Source organism: Nymphalis io, chromosome 16, assembly GCF_905147045.1.
Source record: "Nymphalis io chromosome 16, ilAglIoxx1.1, whole genome shotgun sequence".
Lineage (NCBI taxonomy): Eukaryota > Metazoa > Arthropoda > Insecta > Lepidoptera > Nymphalidae > Nymphalis > Nymphalis io.
In genome coordinates, this window is record NC_065903.1 from 10,334,706 (window position 1) to 10,362,433 (window position 27,728).

The following is a 27,728-nucleotide window of genomic DNA, read 5'->3' on the forward strand; positions in this document are numbered from 1 at the left end:
TAACATTTATTTAATAGTCCAGCCGTTACGTCGAAAGACACGGTAATAAATGCATATGAACCGAGAAGGCAGATTTTTTTATTTTGAGGGGTTTACATGTTGGTCATATATCTAATGACCGGCTATAATGTGAAAATATGAATATCAACAATACCATAATGATAAGTAGGTACTGCTCTTAGTATCAGATCGTGAGTCCATGTTTCTTTTGGTTGCTTTACATCTAAATCAGTCAATTAAAGAATCGTAGTAATTATCGACAGTTAAAAGAGATTAGAACATTTCTCTCTACATTGTGTTCTGCAGTATTGTATTATTATTAGGTATTATTTTCAATAGAATTTATAATAATAAATTTATAATAATAAATCCGACTAAAAATTCTTAAGTCAATGCTTAGCGATTTATTTTTTTAATAAGTAATATGCAATAATTATAAAAAACACATTATCTATGTCGATGAATTCCAATCAAGATGTTGTGTAGCGCCGCGCTCATAAATCTAATCCCAGCTTGACACATTCACAGCTCAGAAAATCGTACAAAAAACATTAAAGAATTTATCAATAATGTGTTTCCCACGTTACAAAAGTGGGTAAACTGTTTCGAAAACTAGATCATAATGCGGTTTACATCCATACATCTCATCCCAACAATAGTCGCAAAGCGCGATCATTCTCTTCAGAACATTAAAAATCAATTTACATTTTAAAATAGTTCGCGTTCAACGGTAAATGCAATTTGCGACAACAATATGACATTTGTTTGGACGTTTTTGATTTTCGAACGTTTCTCACGAGATCTCTGACGGCCAGAAAAATAGAAAAAATATAACGACTATAATTAATTTCTATTGTGATTCTTTACTCCTGATATTCGTCTTTCTGTAGTGTTATAAAGTTTTATGATTAAAGGTTAGCCAACCATGAATTGGAATGCGTATGATCAAAGCCTACTCTGCGTATAGCCTATTCCAACCACAAAAAGAATAAACCCAAATAAACAACTTTGACAATGATATAATTGGTCGAGATCTTGAATAATCTCTGATATTCACTATGGATTCGCGAAAAAATGGCGTTTTCAATGTCCGCTAAGTTGTAATCGAAACTTCGAAAGTAAAATTAATAAAGGTTACTAATTAAGTGGAATTGTGTTGTATTATATATAAAGGTAAAATTAATCAAGAACAGTTTATATTAATATTGAAGATCAATTAGAAAATCGCATGAAATTTGTAAATCTACGTTTGTTTACCTTTATTCCTACTCCGATTGGAATAATAATAATTATATAATAATTATATAATATTATTGGAATAATAATAATAAATAGGCATAATGGAATAAGGTGTAGGTATTATGTACCAATACTTCACTTAATAAGACTTTTTTTTAAACTTGTCGAAAATAATTTAAATATCTACATTTTTTTTCACACATAAATATGCAAATATTACTGTGACGAGATATTATCGAATATATCTTTTATTTTTTTAATTTTCGTATTGTTCGTTGCTAACCATAATTTTTTCTTCATCAGGATCCTGGGTATAGTCTTCCTTATATTCGGTTTCATCACGCTCGTGGGCAGTCTCATATACTGCGTAGTGCTTTGTCGAGAGAACCCGTATCCGCGCTACCCGGACGACTTCTACTGGACTCACCACTGGTCCAAAACTATTGGACCTTCGGAAATCCACTACAGTGCTAGTGAAAAACATTACAGACAAAATGGACACGATAAATACAATAAATATAACGGCGGTAAATATTCTGATAGGGAAAGTGCAAAGGGATATTCAGACAGAGAGAGTAAATTAAGCAGGTATTGATTTTAACGAATACAAAAATGGCGCGAACATTTTGTACGTTTGACAGATTTGTGAAGATAATAAAGAAATTTTAGAACAGCTTTACTAATTAAGGCCTAAAATATAAATCATACAGGTTTTGTTCGTTAATGGAATTATAGATCTTTTTCGAATTCATGAATAAATACATTGATTTATATTACAATCATATTCTAGAAGATATTTAAGTATTAATTCAAATGTTTGTGTTTATCAACACTATTTACCATATTATATTTATTTATCTCATGGACTATAAATATGCGCTTCCATTAACGTTTAAGTTTAAGCTTTTATTATTCAATACTTTAAATAATTCTGAAAAACAATAATTTCATTTAAGAGAAAAAATTATAACTCAGTACTTGATATTTTTAGTAAGAAATTAGTTTACTTAAAAACTGTAAATAATATTATAATATGAATCTCTAAAGTAAAATGCCATATTAATTTACCTGTTATTTAAAAAAGTAATAAATATGTAGACTAGAAACAACTCCAATAATATATATTTAATATTAATTCGATATTGGGGAGTTTTTGAATTTCATGTAAATTAAGGAATGTAATGGATATTATGTCAAATATTTCTAATAAACGATTTTATTACTATATGTTTGTTTTCTTTTATCATTTATGGAAGAACAAAGAAAGCTAATAATTACATATTCTTAATTACCTCGTTGGTCTCGTGACTATAAGACTCCAGACCCGGAGGTCCTGAGCTTATTTATTTAAGAAATTAGATTTTTATTAGATAATTAAAAAAATATTAGTAACTATGGAAACTGGCATTGTACCCAAGACGCTGACACTATTGCCTCTCTGCATCGCTAGACTCATTGGCCTAAATAAGCGCCACATCTTGGGGTCACCAGTTTCTTAGAAAATCATTATTGATTATATTACTGTATTTTTATCACACCAAAAATTTTAGTCCTCTTTTATTAAAATCTCTCTAATTTTTATATTTTATGGTATATTTTATTATTTTATCAATGCATGAAACATAATTTTATTGAATTTTACATAATTACATTACTAAATATTCTCGGATTTATTTTACACAATTTCAGAAATGTTTCAAGCAATCAAAACAGTCTACTATAAATTAAATATTATTAGCTTGATAAATAAAAAATACTAAATAGTCAACCGTTAAATTTTTCATTTTGCTGTACTTTTTGTTTTTGATTCGGTAGGAATTTTCGTAGACGTTGAGCGTTTATTTTTGGTATTTTTTTCTGAAGTTGATTTTGGATTTTTTTTTCTTTCAATAGTTTTTTTACATTGAGCATTGATTTCACTATAATTTCTCTGTAATGCTTGTAAACAGTAAACACTCGAATCATATGTATGTTGAATGCATGTAATGTGAAGAAATACTTTTATTATTTATTAACTTTTCACCCCGGCCTACCACGGAGTGTCAACAACGTACTGTTGTTGTTGTTATTTTAAAAAAGTTATTTAATTACAAATTTCGCTTAAAAATTAGTCAGAAGTAATAGGACGGCGTAAAAAGAGAGGAGCTATGTGAATACGATTACATCAATATCTGCTAACCTCCACTGGAATTTTGCCGCCCTCGTACTAGTTAACCGATTACTAACAAGGTATTGAATTGGGATACAAACAACATTACATAGCAAGAAATAACTTAAACACCTCTTAGTATTCTGCTCTCAGGCTAATTAAATTCAGCTACAACTATGTTTTAAACTATTTTAAAGTTGCAGTTTTTTGGTAAAAAGCTTAATAAATTACCACGTCTGAAGATCACCGATATTTCTGTCGCAGAACCTGACTGCTAAAATATCTTGTCTATATTTCCTAGCAACAAAAATTAAGTCCCTTAATAAAAATCAAGTCATATAATTTTTGGTGGACTGTCTATGGAAAAGTTTATGTTAAAAAAAATAAAATTCGACTATTATCACGATACCAAGCACAAATTTCAGTTCATCAGCTCCTAACCGAAATATGACTAGATATAATACTACTGTTTTTAATTGATATAGGTACTTGCCTTTTGGCTATATGTTTTTGAAGCAAAAAAAATAGTACCTTTGCATTTTTTAGTTGTTTTTTATTATAGCATATAATCCAATCTAATCTTTGCGTATTGACGAATCACTATTATGAATTTTCATTATATAATTGTTTAACAATATATAAAAATAGACATTCAGTCTCGTATAGCACAATTTAGTTAGGGGTAATATTATGCATACAGTTAAAATATTAATATTTTATAAAATACTCTAAAAATTAGTAAATCACTATATACTTTAAATGATATAGGTACGATAGTTACAATAACACAGAATATTCGTAGTATTTGTAAAAATTTTGAAGCCTTGTTTAGACTTTTCTTAACTTAATTTCCCGGTTGATATTATAATCTAAACTTAATGTAGGAGCCAATAAATCCATTCCGCCTCTCCCTAACTATAAAGCTTGTACTACAAATATCATATAAATCAATGCGATAGGGTTTTCATCTTTTTAAAAAAATAATTTAAATGCTGTATTTAAGGAAATAAGAATTTATCGCTGACTCAAAGCAATTACATTTTTTTTTTACATTTCCGGGAGGGCAAATGACTACTCCACCTGATGGTAAGTGGTAGTAGAGTCCAAACGCGACGACGCCCAGTACAGTCGGGAAGAATGTTCTGCACTAGCCGCCCCCGCCTTGTCGGCCCACAAGATGCCTCTTCACGCCTCGTTAAGGCATCTTGCGTTGTTCATCACATGATGAACGGTTGACTAGTTAAGTGTCTGCCTGATAATTAACGACGATTAACACATTAATGTAAATTAAATTTCTAAAATAAAACATTGTGTACTTATAAAATTATCATTTATTTACAAATTAAGTTAACAATAGAAACATTGTTATATGAAAACATTAAAAATGAAACGTAATAACAAATGTACTAGATAATAATTATTTTTATTTCATCTCGACAATACTTTCATAGTAATTGACAACTAAACATTTCATTATCTTAGGATAAAATATGGAATGAGATTTCTTACAGATGTCATACATTATTAAAAATATAGGAAATTCTTTATTAAACTATTACAATTTTTAAAATGATTCAATCACCTAAACTATTATTAGTAGGATGAATGTCAAAAAAACGAACACAAAAGAGAGATTTTTTAGAAATGAAAGGAAAATGTACAAAAAATTTAGAAGTTATACAAAGTTTTGTAAAAATATAGATAAATTTTGGAGTAAAATAGTCAAAATGTCATAAATCTTATCGTAACGTACCAGACGAAACTAACATTAAAAAAGGTTAGATACTTCTATATTAATATTAATATAATTGTGCCTATTCGTAATTAACTAAAATAAAACCGACACAATACTTATTCTTTATAAGTAATACGAAAATCATCGAACAGTCAAAGACTCAATATGAATCTCATAAAAATGTCAACTCTGTGTTTCACACTCACGGGGTTTCCTTCATATATTTAACCGTTTGCTGCAATGTACAGTGGCCTCTGGAACAAATGTTTTTCATTAGAACACATTTATCCGTTAATTATAATTATTAGAAGCTCCATTGCCGCTCATTTGGTGCCATATAACAACAACCCGTAAGTAAGTAACAGCCTGTAAATGTCCCACAGCTGGGCTAAGGCCTCCTCTCCCTTTTTGAGGAGAAGATTTGGAGCTTATTCCACCACGCTGCTCCAATGCGGATTGGTGGAATTCACATGTGGCAGAATTTCGATGAAATTAGACACATGCAGGTTTTTTCACGATGTTTTTTCCTTCACCGAAAAGCACGAGATGAATTATAAACAGAAATTAAGCACATGAAATCCGTAAGTGCTGCAGTGTAACTGCTGGACAATATGTGGCAGAGACTTTCCTAATTATCTTATAATTTAAGATACCGCACGACGTTTTCCTCGACAGCTGAGCACGAGATGAAGTATAAACACAAGATAAACCTGTACGTCCAGTAGGTGTACTTCGTGGGCTCACCTCAGTGCTAGCGCTCAGTCGGAGTCGTCCGCGTCGCTGTAGTTGTACTTCTTGGCGGGGCGCGCGCGCGCGGCGGCCCGCGGCGCGACGGGCGCGCTGACGTCATCGCTTTCGCTGCCGCTGCTCATTTTCTTAACCTTTTTCTTTGGATTCGATTTCTTCTTGTCCTGTATAAAATAAATACACTTAAATATCTTTCCACCGAATGTATCGTTGCGTTGTGGCGTAAATTATATTTAAAAATATATAAGCGCGCGATCGTCCGTCGCAGAGGCTGAATTTTCTTACTTTATGGCGCGATTTTTGTACGCTTCGGATTTACAATTCACTCATTCAACTCAATTCAGTCATATCACGCTATTTGTCCTTTTACTTGCTTTTTGTTATTAATCATTTAAAATTAATGTTGATCGTTATTTGCTTATTTTTAATTATAAAGTCTGATAGTAATTTTTATATATGGAATTTGTTTATTTGGATTTGTCTTCTCCTTTCCTGATAAAACACTTAAGACCAAGAGTACAAGTATGCGTAAGGTCCACAGATACATTTGTCATACCTTTTTACTATCGAATATGCTGTCATCATCGCTGTCCTGACTGAGCATCACCTTGGCCGGCCTCTTCTTAGGTTTCTCCTTTTCCTTGTCAACAGCCATGAGTTTTCTCTTGGGCGCCGCTTTCTTCTTTGGCGGGGACTCTTCGGGTGGATCTTTTTCCTCATCACTCGATATTACCGTCGTATTGAAATCGTTGGCATTTTGTGATTCCTTCTTCGTTTCCTCTATGAGCGAGTCGAAGAGACAATCTTAAAACAGAAAAACAGTAGAATATTATCAGGATACAGTCGCTTTTACTTTTGTCTGCAATTCAAATTAATTTATAATAGAAAATCATGCAAAACTAACATGAATACTATTTGATCGCTTCAATAGATACATTATGAATGTGTTTTAATTCGAGTTTCAAATAACGTGAGTTTACTGTAAAGTTGAATAATTTAAATATTTTTATTTAAAACAAATTTTGAACAGCATCTTATATCGTTAGAGTAAAGACATGTAAACACCTTTTACATTGATTGACGCGATATCATTGTTAGAGATCTTGAATAAATAATCTATGATATACCGATTCGCGTAAAATAGCGTATTTATGTCAGCCAAGTAGTTATTGAAACTTTGGAAATAAAATTAAAATGGATATAAGTAGTTAAGTGAAATAGTGTTGTATTCAGGGGCGTAGCTAACGCCGTATTACCCAGTAACACAGTAACAGCCTGTAAATGTCCCACTGCTGGGCTAAGGCCTCCTCTCCCTTTTTGAGGAGAAGGTTTGGAGCTTATTCCACCACGCTGCTCCAGTGCGGGTTGGTGGAATACACATGTGGCAGAATTTCGATGAAATTAGACACATGCAGGTTTCCTCACGATGTTTTCCTTCACCGAAAAGCACGAGATGAATTATAAACAGAAATTAAGCACATGTAAATTCAGAGGTGCTTGCCCGGGTTTGAACCCACGATCATCGGTTAAGATTCACGCGTTCTTACCACTGGGCCATCTCGACTTATAACTTACTAATTTACCCGACCGTATTACCCGAGTAGGCCAAAATTCGTAAAAAGGTTATCGCCGCATTTAAGAAGAAAGCTTTAAAATTAAAAAAGGCGTTAAAATTTTGATACAGGGCCCATCAAGGGCAAGCTACTGGTTATATTACAAATATGTATTAATCAAAGAGTTTCGAGTCAATGATAAAACCAAACTATTAAAAAATCGCATGGAATATGAAATTCTAAGATTTGTTTATATCTGCTCCATTATCGATTGGTTGATTATCAACTTATTTAACTGTTAATATTTTATCAACCTAGGTTATATGATTGAGACTAATTACCCGAATCCATATCAGCGGGTTTCTTCTTGGCGTCGCTTTTCTTGATACTGAAATCGTCGTCGTCGTCACTGACAGACAATGCTAAAGGTGCTTCCGTGTCAGACTCCACCTTATTGTCCAGTAACTCGACTTCCGACTCCGAGTTCGAGTCATCTGAACCGTCTTTGTATTTTTGTACCTAGAGAACAGATATTACTTTTGATACATAACACACACATAAAACGGTCAATAAAATTAAAATACTTCATAAGTAATAAAGAATCTAAAAAGCCCTAAAAAGTAGGATTACTGGTGGTAGAGCTTTGTGCAAGCTCGTCTGGGTAGGTACCACCCACTCGTCAGATATTCTACTGCAAACTAACAGTACTTGGTATTGTTGTGTTCCGGTTTGAAGGGTGAGTGAGCCCGTATAATTACAGGCACAAGGGACATAACATCTTAGTTCCCAAGGTTGGTGGCGCATTGGTGATGTAAGCGATGGTTAACATTTCTTACAATGCCAATGTCTATGGCCGTTGGTGACCACATACCATCAGGTGGCCCATATGCTCGTCCGCCTTCCTATTCAATATAAAAAAAAACTGACACTGAAATATAGATGGAATATTATTTTTACAAAAATAAAAAATAATGTTCTGACTATTCATAAAACAACAAAAGTGTCACATGAATCGCGATAATATTATATTTAATTCTATACTTCCTAATTGTTAATTTTTAATTTGTTTAAAACTTTTTGTGTATATATAAGTGTATAATTTTATTAAAATCTTTTGTCGCTCCCACTTTTTTTCTTACCTTCGTAGCAGCTCTTCTAGCACTTTGCCTTTCTCTTGGCGCGGGAGGTTCGACCATTTCAACATCAGAACCGGACATCTCGCCCGAACTGCTGCCGCTGAATGTCATCTTCTTCTGTTATAGATTAAATGACATAAATAAATAAGATCATCTCATACAGTTACATCATCGTTACAGTGTGCTTAATAACTAAGAGAGTCTTTCACGGCAAAAATGGTGTAAAAGAATGCTTTTATAAATGTTGGACTAATTCATTTGGTTATTGGAATAGTCCAACCATCACCAAATAAAACTCCTTAATTATAAAATAAAAATACGTAATCACAAAGTGTTATCAAGTGTTTTTTTGTTAAAAAAAACCTTACCTTCTTTGTGTCTTTCTTAAATGTGAGCTTGGTTTGTTTGAGCCCATCTGATTTCTCTTTCTCAGGTTTATCGGGCTTCTCTGGTTTCTCCTTCTTAACGCGCGACTTCGGTTTCTTCTCTGTACTTGCCGGACTGATGCCTGTGGGATCATCCTGAAAAAAAAATAAACTAATAAAATCAACAGCCCATAATTATTTCGTGCATATAAACATCTTTTGATAAATCAACCGAAATGTTATATTGCTTCAATCTGTAGTTTTATATGCCATAAGCAATTGTCCTATTTGACAGAGTATATTGACAGTCACAACAGAGAATATATTAAAATTACATGCACAATGCAAACAATTGAATACTTACGGGATCATATTCTTTTTTAACTTCTTTCTTAATCTTCGCCTTCTCAGCTGCCTGTATCCTCTTGATGAGGTCCTCCGATATCTTTGGCTCGACACGACGGCCGTTATCTGACGGAGCTATATCTAGTAATGACTTGCGGTTCTTTTTGTTTGCAGCCTGCAAAATATTTATTACATATATTTATTCGTTATTACATATTGAATACTTTGTGTATTCAAAAGACCATGCTACAAAATTTAAAAATATAAAAAGCATGCAAAATATCTAGTATATATGGAACACTACACAGATATGGTACTAGAAGGTTAAATGGAAATATATATTTAAAAATTACCTTCATCCTGTCCATCTTTATGTATAGCATAAACAACAAAAGACTTTTTTTTAATAACATACAATTTCGTTCGTTTACTCTAAGAACTTATTATTTGCTAAATATAACATGTATTAAAATTACAGATTTTTGTTTGAAATCTTTAGTAGTGGTAGGTCTTTGTGCAAGCTCTTCTGTCGGTCGGTACCACCCACTCATCAGATATTCTAATCTATTCGCAAAAAAGCAGTACATGGTATTGTTGTGTTCCGGCTTGAAGGCAAACTGAGCCAGTTTAATTACAGAACCAATGGACGTAACATCTTAGTTCCCAAGTTTAATTGCGCATTGGCCAATGTAAGCGATGGTTTACATTTCTTACAATGCCAATGTCTATGGGCGTTGGTGACCAAATACCATCAGGTGCTTATATGCTTAGCCCATATGCTTGTCCGCCTACCTATACTATAAAAAAATAAAAATTTAAAGTCACTTTGGAGTATACTTTTATACAAATAATTAATTCTTTTATGAAAGAAATAGGTGTATTTAATATAGTTAGTTTTGTCCACGGAGACGCGCCCTACTATTACAGCTTACATTCCATTACATAGCAATGTAGCGATTGTAAAAATCAGTGGGGTGAGTTATTATGGATCGTATATCTATAATATGAACATACGAAAGCCTTGGAACTCTTCTTGTTGGTAGTTGATTCCTCCTGTCTCTCCTTCTCTTCGATATCGTCAAGTCGGATCAGGAAAATGTCCAGATCTTCGCGCCACAACAACGACGGAGTTTTCGCTCTAAAGAAATAATTTTTGATTAATTATTCAGCTTTATTATTATATTGTATGTAAATGTTATAGGTATAAAAACTTATTGTGTATATTTTCTTTTCTTATTAACATGAAATAACTTATATTCTATGATTTATAAATGAACCAATTTGCAAAAAAATATTTTTCTATCGACCCATCCAAGGATGCCTGGCTGCTAAAAATTGGCTATTGACATTCTAATATTTGAAATCTAAAATTACTTGAGAATATTCAGCTCGGAAAGTTTCTGGTCCCGTTGCTTGAGCAGTTCATCTTTCTTCTCCTTGGTGAGCATCCACATAGACATACCCAGCAGATAGTTGAACTTTTTCACCTCTTTAAGTTGCTGGAATGCTTTCTCTAATGAAATAAAGACAAATATTATTATAAATATGAAAAAAATAAATTGAAAATTTTTATTTGAATATATTATCAACTACAAATCTACTATATAATAAAGCTAATCTTTTAATAGTTTAGTTCAATGATTTTAATTTTATCAGGGTCAGCGCAATATACATCACGGCAAGAAAATGAATTTGGCACTTTTATAGCAGAACACCCGCATGATGCTAATCATCATTAAGAATATTTTTGCAGGTAAGTTGGTGTTGCTCCTAGTTTCTCTCTGTGGCACTGATATTATATTGTATTAATGGAGGCATTCAACTAATAAAATAATCTTTTTCAGCTCTTACACCACCCAAGAGAAAGATTGGGTGGCTCTATTTCACTCTGGCAGCAATAGCTCATTAATCTTAAGCTTAAATCAAAGAAATCATCAGAAATCTTTTTACATACCAGGGTCAACAGGTTTTCCTTTTGTGTCCTCTGGCTCAATTTCATCTTCAGACTCTGGTGTTTCCTCCTCTTCCAGAGCAGTGAGTCCTTGCATTTTGCTTGCACGCTTCTTCCACTCAGCAATTGGATCGGGAGCGTAGCCTGAAAATAATCAGAAAATAAATTGATTAAAGAAGAAGCAACGGATGTCAAATGAATATGGTTATTATTGCAATGTAGTTAATCCAAAATAAACCGTATTACACTACTACTATACTTGAAATTGTGGTGTAATATGCTCAAAACCTTTTCAAAAGGAGAGGTTAAATGCCAGCATAGTTAATATTTAAAAAGATAAGAATCTAACCTCTCTTAATGAGTTCTTCCACCATAGCCTTCCTTTTCTTGTTCTCGACTACTAATCCTTTGTCACACTTCTCGACAATGAACCTTGCTTGATTGGTCAATTTGTCCGCTTCGGCCTGTAATTGCCCTTCTAAGAACTCCTTCCGTCTAGTATAGTATTTTAATCTGATTTCGTAGAATTCACGGAGAATTTCCTCTACTTTTTCATACCTGATAATCAAACAATTTGAGTTAATTATTTGGAAGTTTGATAATACAGAAATATAGATATCTGTATTTTATTTACAAACATTGTAACGTATTTACATTAGTTGTTTAAAATAAACAGAAAGTCAGCTATTATTTTTTTGTTTTCTTATTACAAATACAATAGTAAGCCTAACAAGCTAGTAAGAACGACAAAGTAAAAACATAAACCAAAAATGTAAAAAAGTCTTTAACAGCTAAGTTGTATTGTTGCTTTTGTAAATAAAAAAAATTCCTTTCATATATTTTTTCAGAATTATATATATAATTATATAATTTTTATAGTCAGAAATATTTTTTGGTCAAAACAAAACTATTGAAAAATAGCTCTATAAAAGAGTCCACAAGACTTACATTATAAATTTTCATACTATATTTAGTTTTCTACCTGTATTATATCGAGCATATATTGACTTTTTTTTTTTTTATAGAATAGGAAGGCGGACGAGCATATGGGCCACCTGATGGTAAATGGTCACCAACGCCCTTAGACATGTCATCGTAAGAAATGTCAACCATCGCTTACATATCCAATGCGCCACCAACCTTGGGAACTAAGATTTTATGTCCCTTGTGCCTGTAATTACACTGGCTCACTCACCCTTCAAACCGGAACACAACAATACCAAGTACTGCTGTTTTGCGGTAGAATATCTGATGAGTGGGTGGTACCTACCCAGACGAGCTTGCACAAAGCCCTACCACCAGTAAATGTAGATGACTTCATGTAGACTTACTTTTTAAGACAGTTGTTATGGTCGAAAGCATTCATGCAAGTCATGGATATTGTCGTCTGCAATTTGAACACTTTATGGATACCTTCGGCCTCTACTTCAGCCAGTTTTCCCGGCAATAAGCTTACAACGAATCGTACTGTCGTATCTGTATTGTATTCCTGAAACAAGAGATAGTTTTTAATTTCATTTCTAATTATTATTAAATAATGTTTGATTTCGTCATACATTTGTATGTGACAGAATTTATAAATGGCAATTTTAAAAAAAAACAATTCGTTTTGTCCTTCAATTTAAGCATTATTCTAACAGATTAAAAAGTTTTTTTACCAAGAATACTTAAAAGATTTATTTATTTTTATTAAAATTTATAAGGATCTATTTTACTATAAACAATAACTCACCCTATATTCAGAGATTAGTGGTTTCACTTTGTCAGTTCCAAGCATTGGTTCTAGAACATTCTCCTTGTAATTCTGAGTCCAAACTCCTACGGGAAGTTCCGTGATTTCGATCTTCTCATTGGGTAAGATGGCCGCCTCACCCGATATAACGTATTTATCTCCGAAACCTTCAATTGTTCCGCGGAAGTTCTTGTACCATGGATGCATCGGTACCGGTTCTTCGCCATCGAGCATGCGTCTAAAATTAAAATATACCACTTAGAAATATACACGGAAGTACACATTGGATTAGTAATATAATTACGAATAATACGATAAATTTCACTGCTGCTTGCTTTTTCATTTATGGACTTTATAAAGATAACATATAAAATTTGTTACTTAAATATTCACAATAACTAATCAGGTATTTTTGGAGTCGTTGTTAGTCAAAACAAGGCAAAGCCAATATTTGGACAAATTGAGAATATTTTTCTTTTTCTAAGTGATCTAAATAGTAATGAATTAATTCTAATTAATAATGAATTAATTTAATTATATTAAGAGTATTACTTACCGAATGTTGGCTACAATATCCCTTGGGTTGTAGTTGGGTATTTTAGTTGACCAGCCCGTGCCAATGCCCTCAGCTCCGTTCACCAGTACCATAGGCAAGATTGGAATGTAGTGAATAGGTTCAATCTTTTGATTGTCTTCAAATTCATGCTGTAATTTAGATAAGTAATTGTTTTATTTCAAGTTTTAATGTGTAAGTGTGTAGATGAGATGTTCTCATTCTGTATTAAATGGATTTTATTTTATATAGATTTCTTTCAATTGCTTTTAAATATATACCAGATAAAATGGCCTAGACCAGCATGGTCGAAAGAGCTACAAATCCTTTCCTTTGCCCATCAATGAAACATTTCAGGGTTGCTATTGTTACTTTTAACATATATTGAATTTTGAACTAACCACAAGCAAAGGGTCGTCGTGAGGATGAAACACGAGTCTGGTGAGCGGCGACATCAGCGTGAAGATGTATCTGGGACTGGCCGAGTCCTTCCCGCCGCACAGCCGCGTACCGAACTGACCGCGCGGCTCAAGCAGGTTGATGTTGTTAGAGCCCACGTAGTTCTGCGCGAGGTTCACTATCGTCATCGCCAGGGACTGCTCGCCTGTACATAACGGGTAAACGGTTACATTCCGACCTAACACTTGACCCCCTCTAACACGCGGGCTAGGCCGCGTGAGGAACCCGGAATATTACAATAGATATAAACATTTCATTTAAACATTCTTTCTGGAAATCCAATTGTATCAAAAAAAAGGAAACAGTGCATAGTACAGCTTTTTGAAAACCTTATCAAACTGTTTGTGTTTTAATACATGGATTTTATTAAACTCAACAAGTTAGTTATCTCTATGTGTAATAAATCCAGATAATATATATAAAAAAAAACAGTTTCTACTTAAGACCAACAATGACACAAGACAAATTTGAATGATTTTACCGTCACAACTAAGTATAGAAGACTAACTTACCGTGATGGTATGCAGAATGTTCAGCAACTGAACCAGCCAATTGAGCAACTTTGACTTCTCTCTTATCATTTCGTTTTATGCAAGTGAAGATAACCTTACGCTGTCCAGGTTTTAAACCATCCATCATTGAAGGTATTGACCTAAAATTTTTAAAGATATATAAATAAGAGAACATTGTTTATATCCAAACATTATGCATAATACTCATCTCTATAAAAATATTAGGTGATTAAATATCAAGTTAAATACCTTATGTTATCACCGTTTGAGAAGAGAACCAGCTCCAAATTAACGAAATCTGAATATGAGACAGCTTTAGTATCTTTCGTATATAAATATCTCTCTGGAAGACCAATTTCTTTCCTCCTCTTCACTTCGTCCATGTGATTAGTCAACCATTCCTTACGTTGATCAGCACCTTTCTTTGAAAATGCCAGTTCAATATGATGATCATCTGTCTGGCCACCATACCTGAATCTGATCCTGTGCCTGTCCATATTCTGGAAATATTCTTTAGCCTCCTTAGATGTGGAGGTACCCAAACCTTTGTAGTATTTTATATTGTATGTGTGATAGTTGTCAGTTTCTTTCTTCCATTCTTCAAATTCGGGCAAGGAGTAGAATGAAATTTCTTTATCTTTTTTAGTTGCTTTTACTATAGGTGTGATAAATTCTTCTAAAAATGGCAGTTTTAATAGCTCTGGCCAATTATGATGAACAAAATTAATGATGAGCCCTTTGATATGTGATCCATCTTGATCCTGATCGGCCATAATCATCACCTTACCATATCTTAAAGACTTCAAATCATCAACTGAATTATATTTTTTTTTGTATTGTAGACCAATAATCTTAATCAAATTATTGATCTCTACATTTTCCAAAACTTGTTTATGAGACGCATCTCTAACGTTAAGGGGTTTACCCTTTAAAGGGAATACGCCATAGTGATCTCTACCAACAACACTGAGTCCAGATACAGCTAATGTTTTGGCTGAGTCTCCCTCAGTGAGAATTAGTGTGCAAAGATGTGCATTCTTTGTTCCTGCGTCATTAGCGTCTTCTAATTTCGGTATACCTTTTAATTTACTCTGTTTTTTACCTGATGCCTTAACAAGTTCTGTTTGCGCCTTAAATTTGGCCCAAGTCAGTACCGATTCAACTAAGCCAGACTTCGAAACTGCAGTAATAAACTTTTCTGAGAAGTTACATTTCGAACCAAAGCTTTTAGCTTGGAGAGTCATGTTTTCTTTTGTTTGAGAATCAAAGGTTGGGTTTACAATGAGACAGTTGATAAATATCCACATGTGGTTTTTGACCTGGAAAGGTTTAATATTCACACCACCCTTATTTTTCTTTTTTAAAACTTCAAGAACATTCTTAACAACACTATCGGCTACTGAGTCGACATGTTTCCCGCCTTTTGTTGTAGCAATTGAGTTTACAAAAGAAACTTGCTGGAAACCCCTATCTGAGAGTGTGAGTGCTACTTCCCATCGGTCATTAACCTTTTCATAAACAACCTTCAAGGGTTGTCCGTTTTCATCCTCTTTGCCTTTAATATATAAATCAATATAATCTTTAAACTTATTTATTTTTAATCTTTCTCCATTGAGATAAACCTTCACACCCTGTGACGATGCTGCCACATCATACGCTCTGCGTGACATCAGTGCAACAATATCATCTTCTAACTTTTCCATTTTAAATTTAGCCAAATCTGGGCTAAAAGTCACTTTTGTAAAATCATCATCTTTACCAGATTCCTTAATTTTAGGTTCAGATGCTTTTGTCATGTTTGCACCCCATGTCTGCTTAAAATGTTTTTTATACTGCTTGGAAGCAGTTTCCACTGTAAATTTTGTTGAGAAAATATTACATAGCTTTGCACCATACCCATTTCTACCACCAGTCACTTTCTCTTCCTCATCATTATAATTGGAAGATGTCAAGAGGTGTCCAAAGATCATGGTTGGTACATACATTTTCTCCTCTTTATGCATCACGACTGGAATACCACATCCGTTGTTATAAACAGATATTGTATTCTGTTCTTGATTAATTTCCACTCTTATTACATCCATTTTGGGATCTCTTTGCTTATTATCAGCTGCGTTAACTAATATTTCGTCATATATCTTGTACAAACCTGAAAAAAGACAACATTATTATCTTTATTAATTCAGTTGTAATTGAAATATACTAATATTATGAATATTTGAAGACAACCTGAAATGCTGTTTTTAAAGAAAATTGATTATAAAGAAAATTCCCTTATATATTCAATAACAAAATATTAATTAAATATTAGCATTGCATAGCATAGTAATGAGAGTCAGGCTTTTTTAAAATAATTAGTTTAATAATGTTACCTGGTACAAAGGTCAGTTCCCGCTGAACCATGCATTCCTTAGTCTTGTCAAAAACCCACATTGTTTCTGTGGCCCGTTCAACAGACCCAATGTAGGTATCAGGACGGAGAAGAATGTGCTCCAGCTGAGATTTCTTCTGATAAATCTTCTCAATGCTACCCTTTTGACCTTTAGCAGGCGCAGCCTGCGCAGTGCCATTCTGGGTACCATTGCTCATTTTAGCGAGCATTGACTAAAATTAATTAACAGTGTATTATTAATAAATATCTCTTAAGCACTTAGAGGAAAACTAAATGTAAGTATTTTTTTAAGGAAGCGGTTTTTTTTTCATACATTTAAAAAATATTTAATGTTAAAAACAAACTTTCTTTGGTTCCTTTCTTTCCATTGAAATAGTTTAAAAAAGTTATTTATTTTTCATTTAGTATTTTTTAATTAATTTTATAACATTGGACATAATAATTCATGTTCATACAAACACATGGATATATTGATAGAAACAATCTGTTATTGATTTTAAAACAACTGTCTCCTTTAAGTTGACATAACCATTATCTGTTTTTCTAGGAGTAAAATCTAAATGCAGCAGTACAACGCATTATTGTCTTTTTTTTTTAATAAAAATCAGTTTAGTCTTTCAAACATTGAAACAATAGAAAGTTTATGTACATATTTAGTTAAAGGATTTTTTTATTATTGTATAATATAATACCGATTTAACATATGAAAAAACCACAGTTCACAGCTAACTTAAAAGTACCATAACAACAACTAATATCAACAAACAATTAAATAAACATTACAAATGATAGCTTTGCATTTTATTTATTACTTTTGAATACCTTAACAATATTTTACAAAATTATACCTAAGTGATAAAATTTATATACAGTTTTACTTTAATCGATGATCTCATCAAAATGAAATATTTTTTAGCAAATAATTAACTAAAAACTTACACAAAAGACAATTGCAAAGCAAATTCTAACATGTTTTCATAGCTGGTTTTATTATCTATATAATTTTAATAAAAACAGAAATCAAACTGAACCAATGCCAAAATTTATTTAACGTTTTACAAGGTACTTTTGTTTTCAAATTTATATTTATAGCTTATGTATTAACATTCATACAATTTGAAAGCTAGGTAATTAATATAACATCACTTCAACATATACTTCGTGCTTTATAATTCAATCTTGGCAATTCTGTTTTAATCATATCATATAATTATCGTGCTAGTCGATGATAAATATTGAAAATCTACTAATATCTCATTATAGTGAGATGGCTCAGTAGTAACAACAGGTGGATTTTAACCAATTAATAGAAATTCAATACTGGGCAGGCACCACTGATTGTTCATGTAGTTAGTGTTAAATTAATTATGTGGACTGCAGTGAAGAAAACCATTGTGAGGAAACTGGTATGAGTCGGATGAAATTTAGATTGATAGCGGACATGATCAAGCACTATCGTAGTGACAAATTTCATCAATTTCAATTCTGTAGTTTAGATGTGAAAAGATAACAAACAGAGACAGGCATTCATGTTGTGTGGACTAAACAGTTTCTTCTGTAACTTTTTGAATAGAATCTCTTTTATAATCAGGGTTATTAATAAAATTTTCCATTTCGAGTCATTATATTTATGAGTAATGTAACTATTCTCAGCATAGTTCAGTAATTGACTGAGACATCAGAATTGAAGTCATCAATTGAAATCTTAAATCTCATAAACATTTAACCATCAATTACATGTAAACATCTCAGGGACTAAATCATTAGATAAAAAAATTTAATGTAAAATACTTAAAAATGATTTTTAGACTAATTAATATGTGCATTTTAGCAATTAAGGTAAATGTATTGAAAATTTAATTAATTTTAATTTAAGTATACATCATGCTTAATTTTAATTCTTTAAAAATATTAATCCAAAAAAAACAGCCATTGAGCAAAATATAAATTTTACTGTATTATTCAATATTTAAAAATTTTAGATATTCAAAGTGTTGCGTTTAATAGCAATTTTTTTTAATATAAATAAATAATTAATGAAGGTAGGTGCATTTTACTGCAACTATTGAAGATTTATAGATATAATACACTTGAAAACAAGTTAGCCGTATTGAGAGTTTTTCAAATATTTGATTTTTTACACATTTCATTTGAATTAATTATTCATTTTCATAAAACATAATGCTTTGAATGACATACAAGCAAACATGTAGACATATGTTTTTTGAATAATGACCTAGTTAGCTTTATTGTATCGCAATAAAATATTTAAAATAATATATAAAATCATAAAAATATAAACATATGAACCCAAATAAACAATTCCAATTTTGACCGTTACTGATCAAAATGCCGCCAAGATCAGAGTCCTTACCTTAATATCAGCCATCTTGAGTGTCGTGCTATTTAAACGCCTGCGATCAACGCGTTGGACGATTTGTCTTGAAAACAAGACAATACAGCGTTTAATATTATTGGCTTTTGAAAATCAACATTTTTACTTCTGTAATTTACAATTAGCACAGCCGCGACGAAATAACTAAATTGACAAAGACGCCGTGAATATCTATAGACTATAAATTTCCTTTTTGTTGTTTATGGATATATAACATTTTATAAAGTTTCCGCTGCAAAAATATTTTTCCATTTCTTTAAATCAAATAACATTTTCATAAGGCATTATTTTTTTCATTATAATTCATAACAGATTTGACGTTCGTATTTATCATTCAGTTTATGTAAATACTAATTATATAAATACATATTCTAGAAATCGTGAAAATATTGTTTTATTGACACTGAGCAAACATTTAAGATAATAAAAATTATAATTTAATGCTACACAGTGGCTTTTAAACCTCTATAAAATTCCATTTGTAAAATATTTTAGAAGTAATAGTCCTCAATCCTCAACACCTTATCCCTAACTAATTATGTAATCTGTCTGTAATTATTGCTGTCAAACTGACATGACCTGACATTGACATCGGTTAGAACTTAGGTTATGTTTTAATAATTTAGATTATTTTGTTACTGAATTCTTAGAAGACGTTGTAATATGTCTTTTCTATCTTATGCACCAGTAATTTTAAAAAGAGTCGCTAAGCTTCGTTTTTCTATTAACAGCACATTCAGCAAACTAAAAAATGATAAAACCTACAGTTCGGTAGTTACAAAAACAATTCACGATGTTAACACAAATGTAGTGAAAGACGTTATATTATTCAAATATGAAAATCCCAAATTTTATATGTACATGAATATATTTGCTGTCGTTCAGTATATGTTTTGGACATATCTTGGTTTATTTGCATTACAAAATTTGAGAGATGCTCCGGTTGACAAATCGAAGATTACAGATGATACTCCATGGTATCGAAAAATTAATTTAGGCGAAAATAAATATAGGAACACATTGGGGGCATTGTCAGTAATAATTGGTAAGTATTGTAATTTGTGTAATGTATTACATATCTTCATATTTGCTATATTTACATCTGTTTTTGCAGGAACCGGATCTCTGGGAATGATATGGATGTACACACTCAAATCGGTGAGGCTATTAATTCTTAACAAAGGTGGGCGGCACCTAACGTTTGTTACCTATGCACCATTTGGTAATAACCGTATTATGAAAGTTCCCATTGAATGTGTATGTTGTAAGGAGAACAGAAAGTTGGCAAAGGTTCAGCTACCACTTAAAGTTAAAAACACTTTAATGCATTATATGCTCGATATGAGAGGGGAATTCAAGAATCCTTTATTATTTGACTGTACTGCTGGACTAAAAAGGATTTGGTAACAATTTTTTGTGTAAATTTTCCATTTGTACAGAGTGTATTAAAGTGTTTATATACAGTTTTAGTTTTTAGTTAATAAAAATCAACTTTCAAATGTAAATAAAGTTAATAATTATTTATATTATTATCTTGTTTTGAAACGAAATCCTTACTTGACCTTTTAATTCTCCTATCTTAATTTTATCATATATATGAATAATATTTATTTATTAAAAAAAAAAAAACAAAATCTTGTGTGTATGTATATTTTATACGTATAAAAATTAACAAGATTCATTGTTTCTAGATTTACATAAAAATGCCTTTATCTATAAATGTTGTTTAGGGGATCATTAGTGAATCAATTCAATGACGACAGATAAATTAACGTTTAACTAAACCGCTGCTAAACAATTCTTATAAGTAATAGTATAAAATGATTTATATCATGGTCCTTGGTGAAGGAAGACAGAGGAAATTGCATGTATTGAATGACAATCTGTTACATTTGTGTCTACCGACCACGGTTGGAGCAGTGTGGTGGAGAGGCCTTAGCCTTGCAGCCCATGCCGTGCATGCTTTTTATCCAAATGAAAATATATTTTTTTGTTTATAAAGAAGTTAAGTAAAAAATGTGTTTTAAACAAATACATAAAAGTAAAGGCTTTTGTCAATGCCAAATAATAAATCATTTAAATATTTAATAATATATAGAGCAATTTTAAAATCATGGATCAAAGCATACTATGTTTATAAAAATAATTCTAATTAAGATGTGTTACATTGGAAGTGGGTGATAATAAAATATACCTTACGATTTATTCAAAATTTCTTTATTATTTCATAATTAAATTAATAGAAACAAAAGTTTGATTCAACACAAAATAAACGAGAAGTACAGTTTATAACAAAAATAAAGTTTTTCTTCATATTTACAATTCTGCTTTCAGAACAGACAAACAATTAGTAAGATTTTTATATAATTGTTAATATTCTAATTTTTCTGGAATTCAATGAAACAAAAAAAAAACATTTAATTTTTCATAACATTTCTATCTAAAACATTAAAAAAAAACATGATCTTCATCATCAAAAATTTGTGTCTAATTTTTACATTAAAACAACGACAATCTTCGAAACATAAACATACCATAGACAAATAATAAGCTAATAGAACTATTGATCTCTTATGAGTTAATCTAATCTACAGATGAATTCCATTTAAGTCTACAAATGCTTCAACTAGCTTGCTACAACAAGCTATAGAGGACCGATGGAGTTGGTGTTTTTTTTTTAATTTGTAAATTAAACACACAACCATTTTTTTTATTTTGCCAAGATGAGCAGCTTCTCACAGATAATAGATAATCTTTAACATAAAAGACGCTTTGAAAATTTCGAATATTTTCAAAGCAATCTTTCTTTTCTTGAAAAATTAATTATTGAATTATATCAATTTATTTATCCATCAATCCTCATATTTAAGTACAATATTAATCCTTATTTACAATAAATTAATATTTTTAAAATGTCTACCATATTAATTACGAGTTAAGGCTCCGTGTGAGGGCACACAGGAAAAGCAGTGCATATTTGAATGTTTTTAGAACAATATACAGCTGACTTGACGTTTAGTCAATCACAGGTTAATGAAAAAATAAACTATAGATTATAAATATAATATGCATTGTCTCTCACTGCATTGCAGTTACACTTAACACTTTTAGACTTTGTTTCGCATTCATATATTATACAGCAACCAATAGAGTTATGAACTTGTTCGAAATCATGTCAAAATTATTGTAAATAGTATTTTTCGTATTCAAGGTTATATTATAAAAATAATGTTTCGTTGAAAGTGTTTTGTGCTTGTTGTCGATGCTTATTACGTCATAACTTTACTGTCCACTGTATTTCTTACAGTATACTCATTCTTTGTATTTAATTAAACTACGCAACTAAAATGCGCTCTAGGTGAACTATTTTTTTTTTTACAAAAATATATACAAACTATCCGACATTTTATATTAACTTTTCGCGCGAATCCCTAACTTAAGAAGTAACTAAATTAAGTTTATTTTTATTCGTACTGAACAGTTAATAGAAGATTACAAAATAAAAAAATATAAGTCCATAATAAAGTCTCTCATAAATTAAACAAAACAATTTTAAGTGAAATTATAATCTGTATTATTTTTAATAAGAATTAAAAAAAAAAATAGATCTACAATTTATGTTATTGTTTGTTTTGTTTATTATAACGAATGTTGATATTACTTGTGATAATAATTATAAATTAATATTGGCGATCATACGACGTTTTTCATTCATCAGTCTCGTTTCCTTACAACAAAATATCAGTCAACTTTTTACACAATAAGTTGCTATTAAAAAAAATGAAGCAATAATATTTTATTGAGCTAAAACTATATAAAAAAAAAATAGATTTATGTCACGATTGTCTTCCACACGTATTTAAATTACAGACAATTATTTTCAATTAACATTGACGCGATCTACATTTATTTGTTGAATAATTACTCGGATCTATCGAAAATATTTGACATTTACGCTATAAAATTACACAAATTTATATTACTATATACGAATATTTATTATTGAATTACAGTAATTTTAAATATCAATATTTATATGCAAAATAAAATATCGTTTTTTTTTCCACGTGACTTAATAACTTTCAAAAATACTGTCTAATTAGAAATGCCAGCTATCGACAAGCTACTTCTAGGTATTTCATTCTTCTTAATTATATTCTCATGAGCCTTGACGTTGTCTATAGGTATTCTATACCCGTTTCTAGTAAACTCATTATTTACGTACGTGTTTCTTAATAATGCCTCGTTTTAAATCGAATCGATTGTATTTGAGTAAAACAAATTATGTTTCATATAGTACAAGATGTTTAATGCCCCGGTTCTATATTTAACAAATGACTTCATCATTCAATTGTTTTTGATCGTCACATAAGTACACGCGGCTTCAATACTCACAAGACGTTTTTCTAGGGACGCTTTTGTGTAACACCTCGTGGATAATTCCACCCACCGTAAGCGAAACTGAAATCTTAAATATAGTAAACCGGATATAAATGAAGGACATTCGAAAATTGTAAGATCTGCGTTGCAACGATTTAAATATAAAAATTAAGGAGGCGCTACACCTGAGCCGATCGTGAAAATTCTTATTCAAAAAAAAAAAAATACCTTGAACAATGTATACTATGTTTATATTAAAATACATTTACTATAAATATGATGTTAGTTATATTATTGGAATATATCTTTATATAATATAGAATTGCTAATTTCATAATGGATTAACTATTTAGTCCTTGCACACACATCTGCAATTCACCAGCGATATTATAAAAAAAACTTTTTATATTTTACAATTAAATATATTTGTTCGTGAAGAACGTGAAACTTTGAACGAATCGTTTTAGTAACACCGTTAAAAAAAAACGACAGATATTGAAAAGCCAAAATTATTACCTTTTTTTTTTAATATTATTATTGAGGATATTTTTGGCGCATTTTATTTTATAGTCATAATTAATTATAAAAAACGAAAACAAATGACAATTTGTACGACAATCTTAGATATACGAAATTTACAGTTAATAGTCTTTGAGGTCATTTAATATAGCATGTTAGTTATTAACACTGTGTCTCAATATTGCTTCTACTTGAAACATAAAGTCACTATAACTTGCTAATACATTAAAGTGCCTACACCCAGGCCCGCCGTAAGCATACAATGGCGAGAACAATTCAAATCATTCATTTGTGATGCTTTTTTTTTAGCGTACGAAACAAACGGTACACAAATTCGACCTTGAAATTTGACACTAACCGTGCCCGAAAAAGTCACGTCAATAATATCGACTTTTATATTTAAGTCGTTTAGCCTACTCCCTTTTCTCCTACTCCGAAATGACCGCCCCCCCTCGACTTTCCGCGGGCCTGAATACATCAACTAGTTTAGACTTTTCATTTTGTACTCGTGTCTCAACGTCACACAACCACTAATTCGAACGGTATATCTACCAAGTCCACTTAGAAGTTTACGCGAGACTTAAATTTCCGATTATATATTTTTTAAACTGTAATTTGAATGTCATATTCACACTAAATAAATAGATTTATTATTTAAAAATAAACGCATTTCGGTCTTAAGCCGTCTTTATCACACGCATTATAATGGAAAAGTGACATTTAATTAACCTTCACGATCATTCCAAACAACCAATCGAATTATTCTTCGATATAACTCAAACGTTCGCACGACAGTGGTACGTATTATCTGCACATAGGGTTCATTTTAAAACGACCCAAATTAGTAACGTCGCCGTCAGTCGGAGAGGTACCTCGCGCGTGCTATATCGTCTCCGTCGTCTTCGCGTCCTGGAGTTATGCTCTCTATCTCGTCAACTTCTTCAAGATTCTTCGTGTTGGGGTTACAGAGTCTGAAATGTTACAAAAAGGTTATATAATTGTAATAAAATACATTTATTCTCATTATTTATGTACGAATAATGTTCTTAATGTTTGGGTAACCACCCAGTAGTACTAGAATTGAACTGAACATGTACCGCTGGCCAGATGGCTTTATAGTTTTCATATATTATAGTAGCTAAGGCCATATGTAATTAAATAAATAACAAATGGTTTTTTTTTTAGTAACGCGATTCAAGATACAACCAACGCAATTTAGTGACAAAAAGAAAACATAAAATAACAGTCGATGCAATGTGATTTATCCTGGGTCATTATTAACACAAGGCCATCTGGTCCGAAGCTAAGCAGAGCTTGTGCTTGGGACCATATATACATAGTACAAACTATGGAAACCAGACAAATGAAATACTACATATACAAATTTTTCTTTTGTAAATACATACTTACATTTTATTATGATTTATATTAGATTTTGAACACTTAAAAATATAAAATACGTATGTTAAATCTATTTCTCCCGTACTTCGCTACAACAAACAAACAATATTCTAAAATATGTTTGAGTAAGTCTTTAAAAGCTTAGATGGCCTAGTGGTAAGAACGCGTGAACCTTTACCGATGATCGTCGGTTCAAATGCGGGCCAGCACCACTGAATTTTCATGTGCTAAATTTGTTTAAGTCATCTCGTGTTTGACGGTGAAGGAAAACATCGTGAGGAAACCTGCATGTGTCAAACTTCACTGAAATTCGGCGACATGAGTAGTCCACCAAACCGCATTGGAGCGGCGTAATAAGCTCCAAACCTTCTCCTCAAAAAGGGAGAGGAGGTCTTAGCCCAGCAGTTGTACATTCAGAGACTGACAGACTGTAACTGTGTACTGTTTACTGTAAGTCTTTAACTAAAATTAATTGTTCAAAAATAATAACAATAATATGATCACATTACCTGCATTTGCAACAGACGATGCACGGTGCAGCCAGAAGTAGCAGCGGGCTCGCAACGAGCAGCAGAAGACCGAAGCCCGCGAATATACCCACTACCTGAAAACATGAACAAATATAATTATTATTATATTTAATTTAAAATAGGTAAGCAGAGAAATAGTGCCAGCTAATGGTAAGTTGTCACCATCGCCGATAAACATTGGCACTGTTAGAAATATTAACCATCGCTTACATGTCAACGCACCACTAAATTCGCGAACTAAGATTTATGTCTCTTGTGCCTCCGAAACCCAACCATCCTAATTATTTCTATTTTGCGGTAGAATCAAATAAAATATTACTAAAAATTAGATATGTTTTGATTAAGCAACTTCTAATCTCGGTTCTTGAAACCATTGCGCTGCTAAAACTTAAAAGGTTATTGTTTGAAAAATATAATTATTTTTCAAACAATAATCTATACAGATGAACAAAATTGAAGTGTATGTCTGTGATTTCAAAATAATTGCCTCTTTTTAAGTTTTTATGGCTATTAGCGAGTTAACAAAACCAAAATAACAATTAGCTACTAGGTACCTAATAATTGAAATATTTTATATGTATAATTCAAATAGGAAAGCGCAGCTACATAATAATTATTAATTATTATTATGTAGCTGCGCTTTGCTAGTAGCACATAAAAAATGTCAAAATATGTACATATATGAGTATGTGACGGATGGTCGCATATTTTGCATTCGCTTTAGTATAAAAATCGTTATATATTCCACAGCTTCGTCGAGGCAGATTAAATAATACAAAACGCCGCTGTCGGTTGCGGCTTTATATTAAATAACTCTTGTCTTATATAATCTGTATTTAAAAAGCCGAACAAAGGAAATATTTTTTATAATAATCTATGTTATTTTTAATCTGTAATTGAATTAAAAATACCTGTGCACGATGCCAGAGCACTGAAGCTCGAGTATGTCCTAGTTTATTCTTACACGGACCTTTATCGTAGTGACGTAGTAAGAAATCATCCTGAAATTAAAAAATAAAATTTAAATGACTAAGTAAAAAAAAAACTATCAACGAAGTTATTTGTATTTATTACATAGGCACATTAAAGTGAGTCCTTCACCCATAGACAATGGCGTAGTAAGAGGTGTTAAAAAAAATTCCATTCCATTCAATGTAGCTGACCGTGGGATCTAAGAGGAGACCCTTCATAACTATTATATGTATATAGTCAATTGTAAATGAACAAATGTAAAATATACATTTGGAAGGAACTAATAATATTAATACGTTAACTACAATCAGTTATGTATGATGTTCAATTGAACACCATCATTATTGGTAATATACTCGTACCTCACTGTATAGGGATCGTTAGTTTATAATAAGACTAGCCCTGATTTTTAAAGTAAAATTGAAAGTGAGTAAAACAATGAGTTGAACGAGTGAATAAATTGGAACGATGACGTCATACTTATTTAAATAACATCATCTCAAATCTTATAAAACCTAGCAGCGCGCCCCGACTTCGTCCGGGATAAAAAATATCTATCTCACTAGAAAAAATGTTTATAACTTGGGTGACATTATTGCAATTTTAGGAGGGATCTCTAATTATTTTGAAAATAAAATATAGCCTTGGCTACTCGTTGATAAT

At 31.5% G+C, this 27,728-nt stretch overlaps 4 protein-coding genes across 6 annotated transcripts in view; 2 read left to right on the forward strand and 2 right to left on the reverse strand.

Annotated features, from left to right (window-relative positions):
- Window positions 1-2,464, forward strand: part of LOC126774334 (uncharacterized) — a 119,639-nt gene extending 117,175 nt beyond the window's left edge. For all 3 annotated transcript variants that reach the window (XM_050495813.1, XM_050495811.1, XM_050495814.1), the window contains one exon: window positions 1,543-2,464. In XM_050495813.1, the coding sequence (XP_050351770.1) occupies window positions 1,543-1,834 (292 nt within the window). In that variant the 3' untranslated portion in view covers window positions 1,835-2,464. The remainder of the gene's footprint in view (window positions 1-1,542) is intronic.
- A 2,777-nt stretch (window positions 2,465-5,241) lies between these two features.
- On the reverse strand, window positions 5,242-19,421 carry LOC126774284 (DNA topoisomerase 2). Its single transcript, XM_050495728.1, has 19 exons — window positions 19,243-19,421; window positions 16,849-17,080; window positions 14,726-16,625; window positions 14,477-14,616; window positions 13,907-14,109; window positions 13,509-13,657; window positions 12,953-13,190; window positions 12,552-12,709; window positions 11,570-11,778; window positions 11,224-11,364; window positions 10,644-10,782; window positions 10,284-10,407; window positions 9,289-9,444; window positions 8,928-9,080; window positions 8,563-8,676; window positions 7,765-7,942; window positions 6,427-6,674; window positions 5,868-6,034; window positions 5,242-5,377 (listed from the first exon to the last, which is right to left on the reverse strand). Exons 1-18 carry the CDS (start codon window positions 19,255-19,257, stop codon window positions 5,882-5,884), a joined length of 4,650 nt encoding a protein of 1,549 aa, XP_050351685.1. The 5' UTR covers window positions 19,258-19,421; the 3' UTR covers window positions 5,242-5,377; window positions 5,868-5,881.
- A 431-nt stretch (window positions 19,422-19,852) lies between these two features.
- Window positions 19,853-20,735, forward strand: LOC126774344 (transmembrane protein 223). Its single transcript, XM_050495827.1, has 2 exons — window positions 19,853-20,308; window positions 20,378-20,735. The coding sequence occupies exons 1-2, from the start codon at window positions 19,927-19,929 to the stop codon at window positions 20,668-20,670; spliced, it is 675 nt and encodes a 224-aa protein (XP_050351784.1). The 5' UTR covers window positions 19,853-19,926; the 3' UTR covers window positions 20,671-20,735.
- A 723-nt stretch (window positions 20,736-21,458) lies between these two features.
- The window catches only part of LOC126774295 (uncharacterized), a 148,426-nt gene continuing 142,156 nt past the window's right edge, over window positions 21,459-27,728 (reverse strand). Inside the window, exons 10-12 of the mRNA XM_050495749.1 lie at window positions 27,005-27,094; window positions 26,073-26,167; window positions 21,459-25,133 (exon numbers count right to left, since the gene is read on the reverse strand). Coding sequence (XP_050351706.1) covers window positions 25,019-25,133; window positions 26,073-26,167; window positions 27,005-27,094 — 300 coding nt within the window. The 3' untranslated portion in view covers window positions 21,459-25,018. The remainder of the gene's footprint in view (window positions 25,134-26,072; window positions 26,168-27,004; window positions 27,095-27,728) is intronic.

What these genes read in the sequence shown, in the direction of transcription:
- LOC126774344 (XM_050495827.1), top strand. Translation starts at nt 19,927, where the DNA reads ATGTCTTTTCTATCTTATGCACCAGTAATTTTAAAAAGAGTCGCTAAG. An exon ending in GGCATTGTCAGTAATAATTG is followed by an intron (nt 20,309 to 20,377) that starts GTAAGTATTGTA and finishes CTGTTTTTGCAG; the next exon opens with GAACCGGATCTCTGGGAATG.
- LOC126774284 (XM_050495728.1), bottom strand. An exon ending in CACTAATCTCTGAATATAGG is followed by an intron (nt 12,710 to 12,952) that starts GTGAGTTATTGT and finishes CTCTTGTTTCAG; the next exon opens with GAATACAATACAGATACGAC. An exon ending in GCATATTCGATAGTAAAAAG is followed by an intron (nt 6,035 to 6,426) that starts GTATGACAAATG and finishes TATTTTATACAG; the next exon opens with GACAAGAAGAAATCGAATCC.